The 22,713-nt window shown below is 42.3% G+C and overlaps 1 protein-coding gene across 1 annotated transcript in view; it reads right to left on the reverse strand.

The window, feature by feature from the left end:
- LOC123999536 (ubiquitin domain-containing protein 2) overlaps positions 1-22,713 on the reverse strand; it is a 66,704-nt gene that overhangs the window by 28,960 nt on the left and 15,031 nt on the right. Inside the window, exon 2 of the mRNA XM_046305417.1 lies at positions 1,982-2,218. Coding sequence (XP_046161373.1) covers positions 1,982-2,218 — 237 coding nt within the window. The remainder of the gene's footprint in view (positions 1-1,981; positions 2,219-22,713) is intronic.

Here is a 22,713-nt window from a genome sequence, read left to right on the forward strand (position 1 = left end):
TTACCACAGGTGGACTCCAATCAAGTTGTAGAAACATCACAAGGATGATCAATGGAAACAGGATGGACCTGAGCTCATTTTCAATTCACATAGCAAAGGGTCTGAATACTTACAGTGCCAGTCAAAAGTTGACACACCTACTCATTCTAGGGTTTTTCTTTATTTTTTACTATTTTCTACATTGTAAAATAATAGTGAAATACATCAAAACTATGAAATAACACATATGGGATCATGTACAGTAGTAACCAAATGTGTTAAACAAATCAAACCATATTTTATATTTGGGATTCTTCAAAGAAGCCACCCTTGGCCTTGACAGCTTTGCACACTCTTGGCATTTGCTCAATCAACTTCAACTGGAATGCTTTTCCAATAGTCTTGAAGGAGTTCCCACATATGCTGTTCCCACAAACGGACAATAAAAATAAAAAACTTTATTCTTGAGATACAGGCACTCTTTCTCGCTCTCCTTCTCTTTCTCTCTGGGCTCTGTGTTGGTGCATGGACTTTTAAAGGTGAGCTCACCCTGTCTGCCACTGTACAGATCAAACCACTCTCCCCTGCTGTCTCTATGGCTCAGATTCAAACCACTCCCAGAGCAGCGCCAAGGCAGGCACCACACAAACCTTTTAGCAGTGTTTTTGGTGAGAGTTCAAAAAAGATGAGTAGAGGGTGGGGAACCTGACTTCAAAGCAGAAGTCAAAAGAGAAGGAGAGCAGAGGGCAGGCTAATATGGACAAACACAAGGCTGACCTTAACCTTGATGGCTCATTCTATCTATTCTACAGTATCTCAGCCTGCCGGCCGGCCTCTGACTCTTTGCGGCAGTGTAACTTCAGAGCAGGACAGTTGGACTATCTTCATAGAGCTAATTGGTTCTGTTCAACAGCCGGCCTCACAATCCGCAAGGCTGCAGGAGGACGGATGGATGTGTTGGTCTGTCTGTCTGTGTGTGTGTGTGTCTGGGAGGAGGGATTAAAGAGATGATGTAATATTCCTCTCCACAGACCACAGACTGACAGCTTCAGCTGGTAGAGAAGTATATGGAAGCGGGGGTCTGCTGCCTCGCATGCAGAGAAATTGCATGACAGAACTGACTCAAGCAAAACAGAGACGGAGACAACGTAATGGTGTGACGAGATAAGAGAAAGGAAGGCCTCAAAAAGACTCAGGAAAGCCAACCGGCATACCACCCAGCCAGCTTTCCTCTGAAGTTAAACAGGATTGGGTCTGGTCGAGAGACCACCCGTGAAGACACAGTAAGGTTGGAGAACCAGTAGGGGACACTCTTTCCTCTGCTCTAAGGAAAGTCCAATGCCCCAGGGGAGTGACAGGGACCCTGCCCTGCAGAGTCCTTAGGATGAGATGTTAAACCGAGGTCCTGCGGTCACAAAAGATCCCACGGCATTTCTCTCTCCAAAATGGACACCACGAATCAGCCAGGTGTGTTAAGCCGTCAGCATGCTTCAGCTAGCCGAACAAGTGTGCTTACATATTCCCTGAAAGGGCCTTCACTTGAAAAACGAGAGAAAAAAGGAGCAATAGTACCGTTTGTCCATTTTGAGAAGCTGTAGCCAGTATACACTACCTCAAAATAGTCAGAAAAGTATGACATGGATGGTGTGCAGAAAAAGAGGGCTGTGTGTGTGTGTGTGTGTGTGTGTGTGTGTGTGTGTGTGTGTGTGTGTGTGTGTGTGTGTGTGTGTGTGTGTGTGTGTGTTGAATCGTCATGACAGATGTAGAACAGAGAGGGCGAGAGCTGATAGATGTGTCATGTCTGCTGTAGAGAGATGGTGTGTGTGTGTTTCATAATGTGAGGCAGTGTTATGCTATAACAGTGAGGGGACAGTTGAAAGAGGGCAGGGGTCTATGGAATGTGTGACGTATCGTGTGGCAGTGTTATGTTACAGGCTAACAAAGAGAGGGGGCAGATAGACAGAGCTGATAAAGGAGTAGATATGTTTGGTGTGTGTCGTACCGTGTGGCAATGTTATGCTGGCCCCGTCGATGATGGCCTGGGCCAGTTCATGGTCGTTGCTCTCGAAGGCCTGGGCGGCGGCCCTGAGCGCGTCCCAGATCTCCTTGCGGCCCTCGAAGGCAGGCGCAGTGTCCCAGAACTCATCCCGCTTACTGCGCAGCTGGCCGTCCGTCATTGGATAGTCACTCTTCCATTTGGGCTTCTCTCTCTTCAAGGCCTGGTTACGCCCAAGAGCCACTGAGAAAGAAAGAGAGTTCTAAATTTGTTTGTGTATTCATTTCTTATGTACAGTTGAAGTCGGAAGTTTACATACACCTTAGCCAAATACATTTAAACTCAGTATTTCACCATTTCTGACATTTAATCCTAGTAAAAATACCCGTCTTAGGTCAGTTAGGATCACCACTTTATTTGAAGAAAGTGAAATTATTTATTTCAACCCTTCTTTCATCACATTCCTAGTGGGTCAGAAGTTTACATGCTATCAAATACTAATAGAGTGTATTGCCTTTAAATAGTTTAACTTGGGTCAAACGTTTCGGGTAGCCTTCCACAAGCATCCCACAATAAGTTAGGTACATTTTGGCCCATTCCTCCTGACAGAGCTGGTGTAACTGAGTCAGGTTTGTAGGCCTCTTTGCTTGCACACACTTTTTCACTTCTGCCCAGAAATGTTTCTATAGGATTGAGGTCAGGGCTCTGTGATGGTCACTCCAATACCTTGACTTTGTTGTCCTTAAGCTATTTTGCCACAACCTTGGAAGTATGCTTGGGGTCATTGTCCATTTGGAAGACCCATTTGTGACCAAGCTTGAACTTTGACTGATGTATTGAGATGTTGCTTCAATATATCCACATCATTTTCCTTCTCATGATGCCATCTTTGTGAAGTGCACCAGTCCCTCTGGTAGCAAAGCACCCCCACAACATGATGCTGCCACCCCGGTGCTTCACGGTTAGAATGGTGTTCTTCAGCTTGCAAGCCCCTTTTTCCTCCAAACATAACAATGGTCATTATGGCCAAACTGTTCTATTTTTGCTTCATCAGACCAGAGGACATTTCTCCAAAAAGTATGATCTTTGTCCCCATGTGCAGTTGCAAACCGTAGTCTGGCTTTTTTATGGCAGTTTTGGAGCAGTGGCTTCTTTCTTGCTGAGCAGCCTTTCAGGTTATGTCAATATAGGACTCTTTACTGTGGATATAGATACTTGTACCAGTTTCCTCCAGCATCTTCACAAGGTCCTTTGCTGCTGTTCTGGGATTGATTTGCACTTTTCGCATCAATTTTCCCATGATGTCAAGCAAAGAGGCAAAATACCTCCACAGGTACATCTCCAATTGACTCCAATGATGTCAATTAGCCTATCAGAAGCTTCTAAAGCAATGACATCATTTTCTGGAATTTTCCAAGCCGTTTAAAAGGCTCAGTCAACTTGGTGTATGTAAACTTCTGACCCAATGGAGTTGTGATACAATGAATTATAAAAGGAAAATGTCTGTAAACAATTGTTGGGAAAATGTATTGTGTCATGCACAAAGTAGATGTCCTAACCGACTTGCCAAAACTATAGTTTGTTAAACAAAACATTTGTGGAGTGGTTGCAAAACAAGTTTTAATGACTCCAACCTAAGTGTATGTAAACTTCCAACTTCATCTGTACTTTAACTCTAACCATGTGATATATGACTATATATACACTGATATGAAATGAGATCATTAACTATTGGAATATCCTGGGCTTGTACTTCTCCACCTTAACCACAATTCCAGTTTCTTAACACCAAAGGTTAAGACATAATAACACTTCTAGAAACATGGTGTCATACACTGAACAAAAATTTAAACGCAACATGTAAAGTGCTGGTCCCATGTTTCATGAGATAAAATAAAAGATCCCAGAAACGTTCCATATGCACAAAAAGCTTTTTTTCTCTCAAATGTTTTTGCACAAATTTGTTTACATCCCTGTTAGTATTTCTCCATCCACCTGACAGTTGTGGTATATCAAGAAGTTGATTTAACAGCATGATCATTACACAGGTGCACCTTGTGCCGGGGACAATTAAAGGCCACTAAAATGTGCAGTTTTGTCACAACACAATGCCACAGATCTCAAGTTGCGGGAGCGTGCAATTGGCATGCTGACTGCAATAAAGTCTACCAGCGCTGTTGCCAGTGAATTTAATGTTAATCTCTCTACCATAAGCCGCCTCCAACGTCAAACCGGCCTCACAATCGCAGACCACGTGTATGGCGTCATGTCAGAGTGCCCCATGGTGGTGCTCACCCATTGAGCATGTTTGCGATATTCTGGATCGAAGTGTGCGACAGTGTGTTCTAGTTTTAGCCAATATCCAGCATCTTCGCACAGGCATTGACGAGGAGTGGGACAACATTCCACTGGCCACAATCAACAGCCCGATGAACTCTAAGCGAATGAGATGTGTCGCACTGCATGAGGCAAATGGTGGGCTCACCAGATACTCACTCGTTTTCTGATCCACTCCCCTACTTTTGTTTGGTATCTGTGAAATCCATAGATTAGGGTCTAATGAATTTCTCAATTGACCGAATATAAACTGTAACACCGTGAAATCTTTGAAATTGTTGCATGTTGAGTTTATATTTTTGTTCAGTATAGATACTCAATGTCCTTCAGGCTATAGGGAAATTCTACTTCCACCAGTCAAATATAAAACCGAACAGGGTCTCGGGAGGAATGATCACATGGTATTAACAGGTCCTTTCGCTGAGCCAAATCAAAAAGGGAAAATTTTGGTTAAAACTCAAATGCACATTCCTTAGTGACAATGATTTCTATATAGGTGCAGTGTATGCTTCTCTGATCATGTCCAAAGAGCGAACAACCCCTTTCAAGCTGAGCGAAATGTGCTTGTGTAGATATTTCAATACTAAAACCGGTTCTGAACTTGAATGTGTAGACCCTGAGGGTTATAGACATATATTTGGACATCCCTCCACATACCCATCCCTAGTAATAGAAATAGCCCTGACCAGGTAGTGAACAAAAATGGAAAGGAGTTGGTGCATCTACAGTATGTCGAGCATTAGTCCTGTATTTTATTAATGGCATGATTAGAGGGGATTGTTTGGGAAGGTTCAGCTACTGCTCAGCTCTTCAGTGTTGTTGACTAAGCAATATCAGACTTGGATCCCTCCTCCGTTAGGGCATCCACTGTCGGACCACCGACACTATTGTCTGACCACTGCCAGTCTTTTTGAAAAGACTTCTCCACCCAAAGACCACACTAACAGAGCCCCGTACACTGATTCATGCAAATAAAACATACATATGGGCCTCTGACAGTTCAACACACTTAAAACACAGCATTGCGCTGCCTAGAAATTACAACCTGTATCAATGATTTCCATTCAACTATATTCAGCCCAAACCTCCAACATAACTTTGGCTGTAAATAAATGTAATTCGATTATCATAAAGCAGCCACAAAACCACATTTAAGCAACATTTTTTATTTTTTTTAAACTGTTCTAATTGGAAACCTCAAAAAAGAAAAATGATTTGATGCTGAATGTAATCTCATAAAGGGAAAAAAACAGACCTTGATCAAATAGAATACGTCACCAACCACAGGATAGAGACGGTCGGAGTATTTTGAGAACTCTGAAAGAGATTGAAGACCGCATTGATGGAAACCAGTTCTGAATGAAATGGTTTAAATGGAAAACAGAGGAATGACCTAGCCAATCAAAATTGCAACATTTGGAAGATTTATTTTTGAAAGTCTCTATGGAATAATTACAATCAGACGACCCCAAAAATATGCGAGAAAATCTCAGCTCCTTTGAACACACAATTTAAAAAAAATCAAGAACCCAAATTGAACAACAAATTACACAGGCTGAACTGTCAAAGAAAATACAAAGCCTGGAAAGGCATGTGGTCCTGACAACATCAGGAATGGAATGCTTCAACACAGTACTACTGAGCTGCAGGATGCCTTATTAAAACTATTCAACCTGGTTTTGGAGAGTGGCTGCTTCCCTGATATTTGGAACCAGGGGCTCGTATCCCACATGTATATAAAAAAAGGTGACAAACTAGACCCTAATAGCTATAGGATGCTATGTGTCACTAGTAACATGGGGAAACTGTTCTTCTGTATTCTCAATAACCAAATACATAAATATCTTCCTTACACAACAATGCTCTCAGCAAAAAAATTATAGGCTTTCTACCCAAACACAGAACAGACCACACACACACACAAAGCATGTTCATCAGAAAATAAGAAAAAAATCATTTGCATGTTTTGTTGATTTTAAGTATGCTTTTGATTCCATATGGCATTCTGGATTATACTACAAAACTCTCCAAAAATGGCAAAGTATACAACATCAAAATCAATTTACTCAAACACATATAGTATTAAACAAACACATGTAGTATTGAACAATAAAATAACATAGTTTTTGTTGCACAAAGGCGAAACAAGGGTGCAGTTTAAGTCCGGCGTTGTTCAACGTCTACATCAATGAACTAGCAGTGTTGTTGGAATGTTCTGTAGCCCCTGGACTCACCCTCTACGCAGATGACCTCGTCCTACTGTCACCAATAGAGCAATGTCTACAGGAACAACTGAACACTCTTTGGGAATACAGCATCAACTGGGCAATCAACATATCAACATTCAGGAAACCAAAGTCTTGATTTTCCAGTAAAAGGCCAGGATTCAGAGCAGCAGACACTCCTTCAAATGAGGAAATACCATGGTTGAACATGCCCAACTACCTTGGACTAAAAATCTGTGCCTCTGGTGGATTTGGTCTGGCAGTGAATGCACTAAAAGAAACAGCCCGCAAAGCATTGTACACCATAAAAAAAACAATTCTCAATAATCCTATCCAATTTTGGTGCAAAATATTCAAGTGTAATTTTAACTTTTGCACTATAATGGAAGCGAGATTTGGGGATTCAACTGCTAATTACGATTATAAGCATTGGGAGAAAAACCCAAAAGAAAATCTACATACAGACATCCGGAGAATAATCTTAAATATCAAAAAGAAAATACCAGATAATGCATGCAGAGCGGAATTCGGAAGATTCCCTTTATAATTGTAAATATAAAGAAAAGGACTAACATTTTGGCACCATTTGAAATGAAGCCCCAAAACATCCTTCCAATTCAAAGCACTAGAAACCCAAGACCTGAACCCTGAAAAGAGTCCCTTATGTCAGCTGTTAAAAACACTAAACAAACCTATTTTTCATACACAGGGAAAACAAATCACATTGTTACAGAAACAAAAACCTATTTGACAAATTGGGAAAATTACACAAAAACACAGAATAAACTCAATTGCTATTTGGCCTTCAAAAAACCCTACCCTGGCCAACAGCTCTGCACCCTCCGCAGCAACTCGAATCCCACCATACCTTCTCCGCTTTGCAATCTGGTTTCCGAGCTGGTCATGGGAGCACATCAGCCACGCTCAAGGTCCTAAATGATATCATAACCACCATCGATAAAAGACAGTACTGTGCAGCAGTCTTCATCGACCTGGCCAAGGATTTCGACTCTATCAATCACCACATTCTTAAATCGGCAGACTCAGCGGCCTTGGTTTCTCAAATGACTGCCTCGCCTGGTTCACCAACTACTTCTCAGATAGAGTTCAGTGTGTCAAATCGGAGGGCCTGTTGTCAGGACCTCTGGCAGTCTCTATGGGGGGGAGCCACATGGTTCAAATCTCGGGCCAACTCTCTTCTCTGTATACATCAATGATGTTGCTCTTGCTGCTGGTGATAATCTGATCCACCTCTACGCAGACAACACCATTCTGTATACTTATGGCCCTTCTTTGGACACCGTGTTATCAAACCTCCAGACGAGCTTCAATATCATACAACACTCCTTCCCTGGCCTCCAACTGCTCTTAAATGCTAGTAAAACTAAATAGATGCTCTTCGACCGATCGCTGCCCACAGAATATGTGGACAACTACAAATACCTAGGTGTCTGGTTAGACTGTAAACTCTCCTTCCAGACTCACATTAAGCATCTCCAATCCAAAATTAAATCTAGAATCGGCTTCCTATTTCGCAACAAAGCCTCCTTCACTCATGCTGCTAAACATACTAGAGGTCGACCTATTAATCGGAATGGCCGATTAATTAGGACAGATTTCAAGTTTTCATAATAATCGGAAATCTGTATTTTTTGGGCGCCGATATCCGATTATTATTATTATTTATTTTTATACATTTATTTAACTAGGCAAGTCAGTTAAGAACACATTCTTATTTTCAATGACGGCTTAGGAACGGTGGGTTAACTGCCTTGTTCAGGGGCAGAACGACAGATTTTCACCTTGTCAGCTCAGGGGTTCCAATCTTGCAACCGTACAGTTAACTAGTCCAACGCTCTAACCATTGCACTCCACGAGTAGCCTACCTGTTACGCGAATGCAGTAGAAGCCAAGCTAAATTGCTAGCTAGCATTAAACTTATCATATATAAAACAATCAATCATAATCAATAGTTATAACTACTAATCCAGTTTAGCAGGCAATATTAACCAGGTGAAATTGTGTCATTTCTCTTGCGCTCATTGCATGCAGAGTCAAGGTATATGCAACAATTTGGGCTGGCTGGCTCAATGCGAAGTAATTCGCCAGAATTTTACGTGATTATGACATAACATTGAAGGATGTGCAATGTAACAAGAATATTTAGACTTAGGGATGCCACCCGTTAGATAAATTACCGAACGGTTCCATATTTCACTGAAATACGGTGGGGCAAAAAGTATTTAGTCAGCCACCAATTGTGCAAGTTCTCCCACTTAAAAATATGAGAAAGGCCTGTTTTTTTTATTTTCATCATAGGTACACTTCAACTATTACAGACAAAATCACATTGTAGGAATTTTAATGAATTTATTTGCAAATTATGGTGGAAAATAAGTATTTGCTGGGCAACACAGACAGGGGTTGAGATCTGGAGACTGGCTAGGCCACTCCAGCACCTTGAAATGCTTCTTACGAAGCCACTCCTTCGTTGCCCGGGCGGTGTGTTTGGGATCATTGTCATGCTGAAAGACCCAGCCACGTTTCATCTTCAATGCCACATTTCATCTTCAATGCCCTTGCTGATGGAAGGAGGTTTTCACTCAAAATCTCACGATACATGGCCCCATTCATTCTTTCCTTTACACGGGTCAGTCGTCCCTTTGCAGAAAAACAGCCCCAAAGCATGATGTTTCCACCCCCATGCTTCACAGTAGGTATGGTGTTCTTTGGATGCAACTCAGCATTCTTTGTCCTCCAAACACAACGAGTTGAGTTTTTACCAAAAAGTTATATTTTGGTTTCATCTGACCATATGACATTATCCCAATCTTCTTCTGGATCATCCAAATGCTCTCTAGCAAACTTCAGAGGGGCCTGGACATGTACTAGCTTAAGCAGGGGGACACGTCTGGCAACGCAGGATTTGAGTCCCTGGCGGCGTAGTGTGTTACTGATGGTAGGCTTTGTTACTCTGCAGGTCATTCACTAGGTCCCCCCGTGTGGTTCTGGGATTTTTGCTCACCGTTCTTGTGATCATTTTGACCCCACGGGGTGAAATCTTGCGTGGAGCCCCAGATCGAGGGAGATTATCAGTGGTCTTGTATGTCTTCCATTTCCTAATAATTGTTCCCACAGTTGATTTCTTCAAACCTAGCTGCTTACCTATTGCAGATTCAGTCTTCCCAGCCTGGTGCAGGTCTACAATTTTCTGGTGTCCTTTGACAGCTCTTTGGTCTTGGCCATAGTGGAGTTTGGAGTGTGACTGTTTGAGGTTGTGGACAGGTGTCTTTTATACTGATAACAAGTTCAAACAGGTGCCATTAATACAGGTAACGACTGGAGGACAGAGGAGCCTCTTAAAGAAGAAGTTACAGGTCTGTGAGAGCCAGAAATCTTGCTTGTTTGTAGGTGACCAAATACTTAATTTGCAAATAGATTCATTAATAGATTCATAGATTCATTAAAGATTCATTAAAAATCCTAATGTGATTTTCTGGATTTTTTTCTCCCTCATTTTGTCTGTCATAGTTGAAGTGTACATATGATGGACATTACAGGCCTCTCTCATCTTTTTAAGTGGGAGAACATGCACAATTGGTGGCTGAAACACTTTTTTGCCCGACTGTATATGATTGCCATAGCCTGAGGGACATCCCTTGACCATTAATTCACTGAAGTATTTACATTTTATATAACTTACAAGTAATACATAGTGTAACCATCATCCATGTACAGTTTATTTATTTGTTAGCCATTCTTTTTTTTTACTTCATTGAATGTGTCAATAGAAGACTACACAGTACAACAGCAGTAGTTTTGTACCTGTATACATGATTATATATGTACTATTATTACTACTACTGAAAGGAACTGTATTTCATTAACTTCATTGCATTGTACTGTATTCACTGAAATACTGTACCACTATACTGCTTTGGCAATAAAGCAATATGAATTTTAACACTTGAATTTGAGAAAGGGAGAGAAAGAAAAAAAAGAGAAAAAGAGAGCGAGAGAAATTGAGAAAGACAAATGGTAGTAACAAGAAAATTGTAGTAACAATTGGACATCATAACATTCTGGAAACATTCAGTATTGCTATTGCAGCCTATTTACAACTTCGCCTGTTTTACAATTTTGTTTAAATTCCACTGAGTTCAGCTAAAGAACGATTTAATGGTTTATAAAAATGACTATTTATATCCATAATAACTTTACAATCATGTTGCTGAAGTAGGCATCTGGTGCACATAAAGTGAGTGGGCTACTGTGTTGCACAACTCCTGCCTGGCTGTTTGCATTCATGTAAAGCTGTGTGAGAGAGAACAAAGAGGGTAGAGACAGACAGAGACACTCCCTCCCTCCCTCCAGTTTTGGAGACTGACTGAACTTAAATAATTCCATCCCTCCCCTCCCCCTCACGCTGCTCTGCCTGTTTGTCTGAAGTTAGAGCTGGGAGACGCACACACACGTGGTCACACACGCGCGCTCACCTGCCAGTGTGTCAACAGTCAGAGCCCACAGCTCAGCCCCTGCAACATGTTCATGCATGGAGGCACACTGTAAACACAGAGCTCCATCCCAATAGTCATGATCACCCTTAAGCACTGTGCGATCAGCAGACCCACACACTGGCTGAGCCTGAGCCTGAGCCCTCGTCAAACATGGAACCCGTGAGATCCCTGGGGGTGAATAAGGTGGCAGGTAGCCTACCGGTTAGAGAGACCAACCAGAAACAGGAGGGTTGCCAGTTCAATCTTGGGTCTGACCGGAAAAATATGACGGGAAGTGAGCTGGCAACCGGAGGGTTGTGGCAGCCCCCGGCTCCAACCTCTCCTACCTGTATGTGTACTGTATGTGTGTCTTTTAGAGGGGTTGGGATAAAGCAGAAGTAACATTTTGGTTGGACCTTGTGTACAACTGACGAATAAATTGAACTTCATCTTAAAAACGGCTGGTTTTAGGCCTGTTCCACAGACAGACAGGGTTGCCATCCAAGCCAAGATCTTAGGCAGCTGCGCCTGACCCGCCCCAGAGCATGTGGAAAATAGAGGGAAGGTCGGGAGAGGAAGGTATACTGGGGAAACCATCTGTCTGCTATTATTCAACATCTCGGCTCTGGGACTGACAAACAATAGCTAGAGCCCTGCCCTGACACAGAGACAGAGAGAGAGACCTGCTCTCCTTGGGTGCTGCTGCTGCTTCCAGCCACATGTACCAACAGCACATCGTCTCACATAGTCTCCCTCACAGCACAGCAGACATGTGTTCCATAACCGTTGCCATGGGCACCTAGCCACAGACAGAGGCAGGCTGATGTGAGTTGTTTAACGGGGACTTAGCTTATGGTATTATCAGAGAGCAGCCTCCATAGGTTTAGGGTCTCAAAAACACACAGCCTCTGAGGTTAGAGCTGGGAGACAGTCGTCTGCACGCACAGTGTGTGCACACACACACACATATTTTGCTGTGCTAATAGGAGAGTTGGTGGGTATCCCTAAGTCTGAATACAGTTTGCAGCATTCCCAGTGAGAGAGTGAGTGAGTGACAGAGACCCCGGGTCATACATTGTCAGGCCACTCCACATGCTGTGCATCAATAATTCAGCCATGGGCGATGCACCTTTCTGCCCTTACTCCTAGTTGACACAGAAACAACTAGTCTATACATTGACAGAGAGAGAGGACAGCAACACAATTACACCCAACCAAATCATGAGAAAACTAAAATATAATTACTTGACATATTAGAAATAATTAACAAAAAAAACAGAGTAATCTATAATGCTATTTGGCCCTAAACAGAGAGTACACAGTGGTTGCACATTTAACATGCTGGTAGAAATGAGGTAAAATGGATTTAAGTCTCCGGCCACTAGGAGCGCCACCTCTGGATTAGTATTGTCTTGTTTGCTTATGGCGTTTTACAGCTCGTTGAGTATGGTCTTAGTGCCAGCATCAGTTTGTGGCGGTAAAAAGACAGCTACGAAAAATATAGATAAACTCTTGGCAAATAGTGTTGTCTACAGCTTATCATTAGATACTCTACCACGAGCAAAACCTTGAGACTTCCATAGGGTGGCGCACAATTGGCTCAGCGTCGTCAGGGTTAGGGGAGAGTTCGGCAGTCATTGTAAAATACGAATTTGTTCTTAACTGACTTGCCTAGATAAAAAAATATATATATATTTTTTAAATTCTGCAACAGCTGTTATTTACAAATAGACCGAGAGCCCATGTCTTACCGAGGTGAGTCAACGCTTTCCTGATATCCAGGCGCTCTTTTCGGTTGTAAGAGAAAGTGGCAGAAACATTATGTACAATATAAGTTACAAATAACGTGGGGAAAAAACACACAATAGCACAATTGGTTAGGAGCCCGTAAAAACGTCACCCATCTCCTCTGGCAACATTTACTAGCAAGTTAAAATTAGGGGTTGTGCAGAAAAGAAATATAAAAACACATACTAAGAAATCTCTTGCTGCGTTTGGTAAATGCAGATCTAAAATGCTTCTCATTGTAATTTCTGCTCTGCATCAGACTCATTTTGTGCTTCAGTTGAACTTCTCCACTCAGATGAGAATTCACAAATGGACATTTATCAGCAGACAGTGCTCGGACTTTTCCTCAGCGTCGCCAACCTACTTTTCCTCTGTAAAATTCAAGATTCACTTTAAGCAAAAGATTAGGAAACGTAGCCGACGACATTATTTATATGATAAACATTCAAAATACGATGGTCATGCATCGTTTTTGCAAAAAAATGACTGCTTTTTCATTGTAAACTCATTTACTTGTGTGGCTGCTGGCCAAATAGCGTAGAACTTCGGTTTTCATCGGATGAAAATTAAGCTATTTTCTGCTGGATGAGTTGCGCTAATGCATTTTCTTTATGTGCCTGTTCACCCTATTGAAGCCAAAAATAAACACTTGGCTTTCAATATAAAATGCAACCCCTGTCAATACACGGGTGGACCTGCTCCCGCTTTCACCCAGTGTGCTGCTTACAAACTATGGTAAGCTTCATAATGTGAAAAGTGAAATGAAGAACGTGATCTACTGTATCTCCTAACGTATTGCACAAGTTGACTGCAGGCGTTTACTTAAAATGTAGCTACAAATTTTAAAAAAAATATTTAAACCTCAAAGATGTAGTTTAAAACGGTATTGAAAAACCATCCAGTGGCTAATTCCAAATACCCCAGTACACAGAGACTTCGTAAAGTTTTCATATCCCTGATCTTTTTTCACATTTTGTTACGTTACAGCCTTAAAAATCCTCAATCGACACACAATTACTCCATAATATCAAAGCGAAAATAGGTTTACATTTTTGAAAATGTATGAAAAACAGAAATAGCTTATTTACTTAATTATTCAGACCCTTTGCTATGAGACTCAATTGAGCTCAGCTGCATCCTGTTTCGATTGATCATCCTTGAGATGTTTCTACAACTTGATTTGGAGTCCACCTGTGGTAAATTAAATTGGACATGATTTTGGAAAGGCACACAACAGTCCCACAGTTGACAGAGCATGTCAGAGCAAAAACCAAGCCATGGGGGCGAAGGAATTGTGGGTAGAGCGCCGAGACAGGATTGTGTCAAGGCACAGTTCTGGGGAAGGTTACCAAAATGTCTGCAGCATTGAAGGTCCCCTAGAGACCTCCTGATTGGAGCAGTGGTCTAAGGCACCACGAGAGATCCTGGTTCGAGTCCAGGCTCTGTTGCAGGCGGAGAGAAGAAACTTCCAGAAGGACAACCATCTCTACTCCACCAAACCAGGCCTTTATGGTAGATTGGCCAGTCGGAAGCCACTGATCAATAAAAAGTGAAATCCCACTTGGGAGTTTGCCAAAAAGGCACCTAAACACTCTCAGACCATGAGAAACAAGATTGAACTCTTTGGCCTTTTTTGATTTTGCCAACCATCACATCTGGAAGAAGCCTGGTGTGAAGAATCCCTAATGTGAAGCATGGTGGTGGCAGCATCTTGCTGTGGGGACGTTTGTCAATGGCAGGGACTGGGAGAATAGTCAGGATTGAGGGAAAAACCTGCTCCAGAGCACTCAGGACCTCAGACCGGGGAGAAGATTCACCCTCCAACAGGACAATAATCCTCAACACAGACAATGCAGAAGTGGCTTTGTGACAAAATGTCCTTGAATGATCCAGACAGACCCCGGACAAACATTTCTGGAGAGACCTGAAAATAGCTGTGCAGCGACGCTCCCCTTCCAACCTGAGAGAGCTTGAGTAGATCTGCAGAGAAGAATGGGAGAAACTCTCCAAATACAGATCTGCCAAGTACTAAGTAAAGGGTCTGGATAATATGCGATTTCAGTTTGTTTTTAAATACATTTGCAAAAATAGATGGATGACGGGAAAAAACTATTTTATTAATTTTAGAAGTCTGTAACCTAACAAAATATGTAAAAGGTTAAGGGGTCTGAATACTTTCCCGAAGGAGCTGTATATGGTGTACTGCGTGATGACGTAGTGCACATAAAAATACCTTGAGGATAAATTCTATGTACCTAACAAAATAAAAGTTATACTTCCATTGCATTTTCAACTCTACATTCACAATAACTGTTGGGTTATATAGCGAGTTCTCCCACTCTGGTATTGGCACGTGCGCTGTAGCTAACAGCACTATTACATGATAAGATTATTATTATGGACAAAAGAGCGAGATTATTTTTATTTGTCAAATGGCAGCAAAGAATCAATTATCATGTCACCAGAATAAGACACTCAATATTTATTGGAAATCAAGCTCATCACCTTGCACATTCACCACCCTGTGAAGTTCATCATCACTTATTTCATGTGTAGCCTAATAGTCCTAAACTGCATGCTTTCCCGACAAGTTGTAGTTGGAGGACCACACACACACAGCGTGACTCCAAGTATACTTCGATATGATGGTTATTATGTCAATATTTGCACATAAAAGCATTTCCACCGACATCTCGCGTATTTAGTTTTGTTGACATTTGGAAAAATTGTCTGTTTCCATCAGGCCTGTCATGACATTTTTTAACCGACATGTACTTCAAGGTTGGATGGAAACCTGGTTATTGACATTGAAAAATTGCCGTGGTTAAAGTACTTTGAGCCCGTTTTGTCTATCTATGGGTAACAGGGTTGACGTGTTATGCTCGACCCGCTCAGTTATGCTCGACCCGCTCAGTTATGCTCGACCCGCTCACTTGCACTTTATATGGGTTTTCAGACTATAGATGAGGAAGTGTATGTAATTTCCTCAGTTGTAAACTGCTTTGTGATCTACTAACAGCAAGGGTTGCATTAAATATTTTTTTGTGATACCTTTGGCGATGTTCAATTAATTCCCACAAAACATAAACAAAATCATTCATTGTGAAAGTTAATGCATGTAGGCATTCGGGGAAGTATTCAGAACCTTTCACCATCTCCAAATTTTGTCCTTTGAACTGAGTACAGAGAGATCCTTGATGAAAACTTGCTCCAGAGCACTCAGGACCTCAGACTGGGGAGAAGGTTCACCTTCCAACAGGACAAAGCACACAGCCAAGAAAATGCAGGAGTGGCTTTGGGACAAGTCTCTGAACGTTCTTGAGTGGCCCAACCAGAGCCCTGACCTGAAAATAGCTGTACAGCGACGCTCCCCATCCAACCGAACAGAGCTTGAGAGGATCTGCAGAGAAGAATGGAAGAAACTCCCCAAATACAGATGTGGCAAGCTTGTAGAGTCTGTAAATGCTGCCAAAGGTCAAAGGTCAAAATCAACAGTCCGTATCTGGTGTGGCCACCAGCTGCATTAAGTACTGCAGTGCATCTCCACCTCATGGACTGCACCAGATTTGCCAGTTCTTGCTGCGAGATGTTTCCCCACTCTTCCACCAAGGCACCTGTAAGTTCCCGGACATGCTTGGGGAGGGAATGGCCCTAGCACTCACCCTCTGAACCAACAGGTCCCAGACGTGCTCAATGAGATTGAGATCCAGGCTCTTCGCTGGCCATGGTATAACACTGACATTCATGTCTTGCAGGAAATCACGCACAGAATGAGCAGTATGGCTGGTGGCATTGTCATGCTGGAGGGTCATGTCAGGATGAGCCTGCAGGAAGGGTACGATCAGCTGTCCGTCATGTCTCCCTGTAGCGCTGTCTTAGGCATCTCACAGTACGGACATTGCAAATTATTGCTCTGGCCACATCTGCAGTCCTCATGCCTCCTTGCAGCATGCCCAAGGCATGTTCACACAGATAAGCAGGGACCCTGGGCATATTTCTGTTGGTGTTTTTCAGTCAGTAGAAAGGCCTCTTTAGTGTCCTAAATTTTCATAACTGTGACCTTAATTGCCTACCGTTTGTAAGCTGTTAGTGTCTTAATAACCGTTCCACAGGTACATGTTCATTAATTGTTTATGGTTCATTGAACAAGCATGGGAACAGTGTCTAAACCGTTTACAATGAAAAGGTCACATTTCTTATATATAAAACTATATTATTAGTTCACTTTAATATAACAGGCTTTTAAAATATTGGTGCACAATTTCTACTTGAAATATAAAAAATGAGGGCCTCCTGAGTGGCGCAGTGGTCTAAGGCACTGCATCACAATGCTAGAGGCACTACTACAAACCCTGGTTAATTCCTGGGCTGTGCCACAACTGGCCGTGGCCAGGAGTCCCTTAGGCCGGCACACTCATTAGCCCAGCATAGTACAGGTTAGGTGAAGGTTTGGCCGGTGGGACTTTACTTGGCTCATCGCGCTCTAGCGACTCCTTGTGGCGGGCTGGGTGGCTGCGGCTGACACATTGTTTCCTCCGACACATTGGTGCGGCTGGCTTCCGGGTTAAGTTGGCTGGTGTTAATAAGAAGCGCGACTAGGCGGGTCATGTTTCAGAGGACACGACTCCACCTTCGCCTCTCCTGAGCCCGTTGGGGAGATGAGACAAGATTGAAATTGGGGAGAAAAAACAAAACTATATATATTAAATGGGTGAAAAGGGGACTCATTTCATGGAATGACCCTACTACCACCACCACAGCTACTACTACTATTGATACTAGTACCACCACGATCATAACAACTAATACCACCACCACTACAATAACTACTACCACCATGACTCCTACTACCACTACCTTTTGCTCCAGTTCCTCATTCAATATTAGTTCCTTTGTTGTGTGAGAGAGCCTGCCTACTGTGTTCCCTGCCTACCGGGCTTTAAGATGAAAACTGTAGATAAGTGATTCCTCATTCGAAAGAGAGGCCAGGTTTACACTCCAGCTGCAGACACAAAATCCATGCTCTGATTAGCATCACAGGCGTATTTCCTGTTCAGTGACTAATGTACTGGAACTGAAATAAGATGGGCGGGCACATTAATCTAATTTATCAGAGCCACCGTTGCATTTACAAGTGCTGTTAGTAGGGTTGCAAAGGGTAGTGAAACTTTCTGGTAAACTCCATGGGTAGTTAATCCGGGAATTTGTGGAATTTGCATGAATTCATCAAAAAAAAGTTAGCTTATAACAGTGAACCTTTTTTTGTGGGATACACAAGGCAATTTCAGGTCTTGTAGCATATTTTTGTTAAACTATCCCCAAGTCAATGGAATTGCTACCCTCTGCAAGCCTATGTGCATTCTTCCATCACATGTACAGCTGATTCTCAAGATCTTGCACACTAATGAGATGCTATTGAGCCCACACTACTACACTGTCTGAGCCAAGGACTACAGTTGAAGTAAGAAGTTTACATACACATTAGCCAAATACATTTAAACTCGGTTTCACAATTTTTGCCCATTCCTCCTGACAGAGCTGGTGTAACGAAGTCAGGTTTGTAGGCCTCCTTGCTCGCACACACTTTTTCCGTTCTGCCCACACATTTTCTATAGGATTGAGGTCACGGCGTTGTGATGGTCACTCCAATACCTTGACTTTGTTGTCCTTAAGCCATTTTGCCACAACCTTGGAAGTATGCTTGGGGTCATTGTCCATTTGGGAGACTCATTTGCGACCAAGCTTTATCTTCCTGACTGATGTCTTGATGTCTTGAGATGTTGCTTCAATATTTCCACATAATTTGGGGTGGCAACATGATGCTGTCAAGCAAAGAGGCATTGAGTTTGAAGGTAGGCCTTCAAATACTTCCATTGGTACACTTCCAATTGACTCAAATGATGTCAATTAGCCTATCAAAAGCTTCTAAAGCCATAATATTTTCTGGAATTTTCCAAGCTGTTTAAAGGCACAGTCAACATAGTGTATGTAAACTTCTGACCCAATGGAATTGTGATGCAGTGAATTATAAGTGAAATAATCTGTCTGTAAACAATTGTTGGAAAAATGACTTGTGTCATGCAAAGTAGATGTCCTATCCGACTTGCCAAAACTATAGTTTGTTAACAAGAAATGTGTGGAGTGGTTGAAAAATGAATTAATGACTCCAACCTAAGCATGGAAACTTGCGACTTCAAACTATACATGATTTCTGGTTTTGATTACAATATTGGGTGGGGTGAATATACATTTTACATGACATACATGATTTTTTTGTTAACTAGTAAATAGTATCCTACAGCAAAGTGTGTTTAAATCATTTCTAACTTAACAATTTCTGCTAGTTAGCAGGCTCAAGCAAGCTAAAACTGTTTATTCCCCCGTTTCCATACGCGTTTCATCTGAAAACATTTATCTTACAAAGGAATTGTTTAATATAACTGCTTAACTAATAATCTGTACATGTAATTGTAGTTGTTTTTTTCTAAATGTTCCTAATCTTCACAGGAAAATGCCACGGGCACCATCTGATGTGTGGAGACATTTCACTGCATCTAAAAGCTGTGTACATTTGCAAATCATGTTCCAAATTCTGTGTGAAGAATGCAACAAAGATGCAGAATCATCTGGCCAAGTGCATAAAGTTCCCTCAGCACTCACAACAAGCAACATCTGACAAAAGTCCCTCTACTTCTATTCGAGGTGAAAATTATGAATCAGACACCTTATCGATATCAACAGCTCATGGTCCTCCTGGAATCAGAAGTTTTGCTCAATGAAGCAATGTAGCCAGAGAAATTATAATGAATGTCTTACTCGAGCTGTGTATGCAACTGGTTCACCTCTGATGCTCATAGGCAATGTGTATTGGAAGAGATTTCTGAATGTTCTTCGCCCAGCATACACCCCTCCAACCAGACATGCTTTATCTACTCATTTGCTGAATGCAGAGTTCAACAGAGTTCAAGTGAAGGTCAAGCAAATGATGAGAAAGCAGACTAATTGAAATCATCCCAGATGGGTGGTCAAACGTTCGTGGGCAAGGAATAATTAACTACATCATCTCCACCCCTCAACCAGTATTCTACAAGAGCACAGACACGAGGGACAACAGACACACCAGTCTCTACATTGCAGATGAGCTGAAGGCAGTCAGTGACCTTGGATCACAGAAGGTATTTGCACTGGTGACAGACAATGCTGCGAACATGAAGGCTGCTTGGTCTTAAGTTGAGGAGTCCTACCCTCACATCACAACCATCGGCTGTGCTGCTCATGCATTGAATTTGCTCCTCAAGGACATCATGGCACTGAAAACAATGGATACACACTACAAGAGAGCCAAGGAAATGGTTAGGTATGTGAAGGGTCATCAAGTTACAGCAGCAATCTACCTCACCAAGCAAAGTGAGAAGCCACATTGAAGTTGCCCAGCAACACCCGTTGGAGTGTTGTTATTATCATGTTTGACAGTCTCCTGGAGGGGAAGGAGTCTCTCCAAGAAATGGCCATATCAGTGTGCCGAGCACAGTCTGCCAACAGCCCTATCAGGAGGATCCTCCTGGATGATGTATTTTGGGAGAGAGTGGTAAGCAGCCTGAAACCTATAGCAGTAGCCATTGCACGGATTGAGGGAGACAATGCCATCCTGTCTGATGTTCAGACTCTGCTTGCAAATGTAAGAGAATAAATCCATACTGCCCTGCCCACTTCACTGTTGCTCCATGCAGAGGAAACTGCCGTTCTGAAATACATCAAAATCGCGCAGATTTCTGCCTGAAGCCCATACACGCCACAGCGTACATTTTGGACCCCAAATATGCTGGCAAGAGCATCCTGTCTGGTTCAGAGATCAACAAGGCCTATGGTGTCATCACTACTGTGTCTCGCCACCTTGGCCTGGATGAGGGCAAGGTTCTTGGAAGTCTGGCGAAGTACACTTCCAAACAAGGGCTTTGGGATGGAGATGCAATATGTCAGTCGTGCCAACATATCTCATCAGCCACCTGGTGGAAGGGACTTTGTGGATCTGAGGCTCTTTCCCCTGTTGCCTCCATCATCCTCCAAATCCCACTAACATTAGCCAACTCAGAGCACAACTGGTCCTTGTTTGGAAAGAAAGAAAGAAACAAACAAACAAACAAACACAGAAACAGGCTGACCAATACAAGGGTTGAAAAATTGGTTTAACTTATATGGTGATCACATCTAAACTTTCATTGTATTACCACAACTACTGGCAAAACAGTTTGTCTTTCAGTCACCCACGCGGGTACCTGCTTCCAATGAGAAGATGGCACGTGGGTACCTGCTTCTATAAACCAATGAGGAGATGGGAGAGGCAGGACTTTCAGCGCGATCTGCGTCAGAAATAGGAATGAGTTCTATTTTAGCTCTTGGTGTCGCAGACGCTCTTTGGCGCACGCGAGCAGTGTGGGTGCAATAATTGAATAACATAGACTTCTACATTTAATTAGCGACACTCGCGCACGCGACGTGTCCTGTCTGGTCAGCATGTTAGTTTCTAGACTATCATTTCACAGATGTATGTTGAAAACATTTTTGGGGGGAGATGCGATGGATCATTGGGGATCATTCAATATTCTCTTTCTTTTGTTGTTCAGTGAAATCATCCCATGTGAAGAGTCAACTCATTTAATTAGTTTTTAAAATTTCTATTGGAAGGATTTAATCATTTGCAATTATGTCTACTTATGATAAGGTAAAAGGTTTATGATGGTCTCCATATGATATGGTAAATATATCCAATGCAAAAAAACATCTACATTTAAAAGGTATTATTATTCATTTGCATATATTTACATTAATCCCATGTGTTCCCGTTAATTCCCACAGAAAGTTTCCACCTCTGAATATTGCCCAAAATGTGCAACACAAGCTGTTAGTCACCCTGGGCAAAGCAGGCATAGCCCTCCTCCCCGGATCACCAGGCTGGAACATAGAGTACCGATCACAACAGAACCATCTCAACAGTATGGACAGAGATACAGCTGCATTGGGCATGGGCTGGACTCAATAAAACACAGGTTAACAACACCTCTAATACACAGCAGGGGCCCATATGGGAACAGTCTGTGACCTTAAGAGGGCCCTGACGTAACATCCCTGTAAAGAGTATCTGAGGCCACGGGATGTAAGACTGACTGACTGGCGGTGGTGTAGTGAAGGAGGTACTAGGGCTAAGGGAGCTGTAGAGATCAGAGAGATGGGGTAAACCACCATTCACATTGGGCCTGGCAGGAGTAAAGAGCAATTACTGTTAGACACCAGTGTGTCATGGAGATAAAAGCATGTGGTTTATACCAAATACATTGTGTTCCACTTAAAATGGACCCGGCCAACATCTGTGCCCCCTAGCATGGACGGAATGAACAGTCTCCTAGAGGATGCAAGATGGCCAGCTCAATAGTAGAAATGCCGACACTACCACAGACATCTAAACCCTGAACAACAGAACAGCTTCTGAACATATGCAATGGATGTATCATTACTGAAACACACAAAGTACTAAAGAATATGCTGTATAGTTACTGTGCCATGACCCACTGAATTAGACATGTTTTTGTAGGATTAGAACATGCAAATTGAATTTTGACCAAAATTCCAATTGAGAAGCATCTGGAATAAGCTCTAATTAAATCCCAGCTCCTGTGTGTGTGAGGATAATCACAATCTATACTAAACAAAATAAAACATGCAACAATTTAATTGATTTTACTGAGTTATGGTTCATATAAGGAAATTAGGCCGTAATCTATGGATTTCACATGACTGGGCAGGGGTGTAGGCATTGGTGGGCATGGAAAGCCATAGATCCACCCACTGGGGAGCCAGACCCAGCCAATCATAATATTTTTTTCCCCACAAAGGG

Source organism: Oncorhynchus gorbuscha, linkage group LG16 (assembly GCF_021184085.1).
Source record: "Oncorhynchus gorbuscha isolate QuinsamMale2020 ecotype Even-year linkage group LG16, OgorEven_v1.0, whole genome shotgun sequence".
Lineage (NCBI taxonomy): Eukaryota > Metazoa > Chordata > Actinopteri > Salmoniformes > Salmonidae > Oncorhynchus > Oncorhynchus gorbuscha.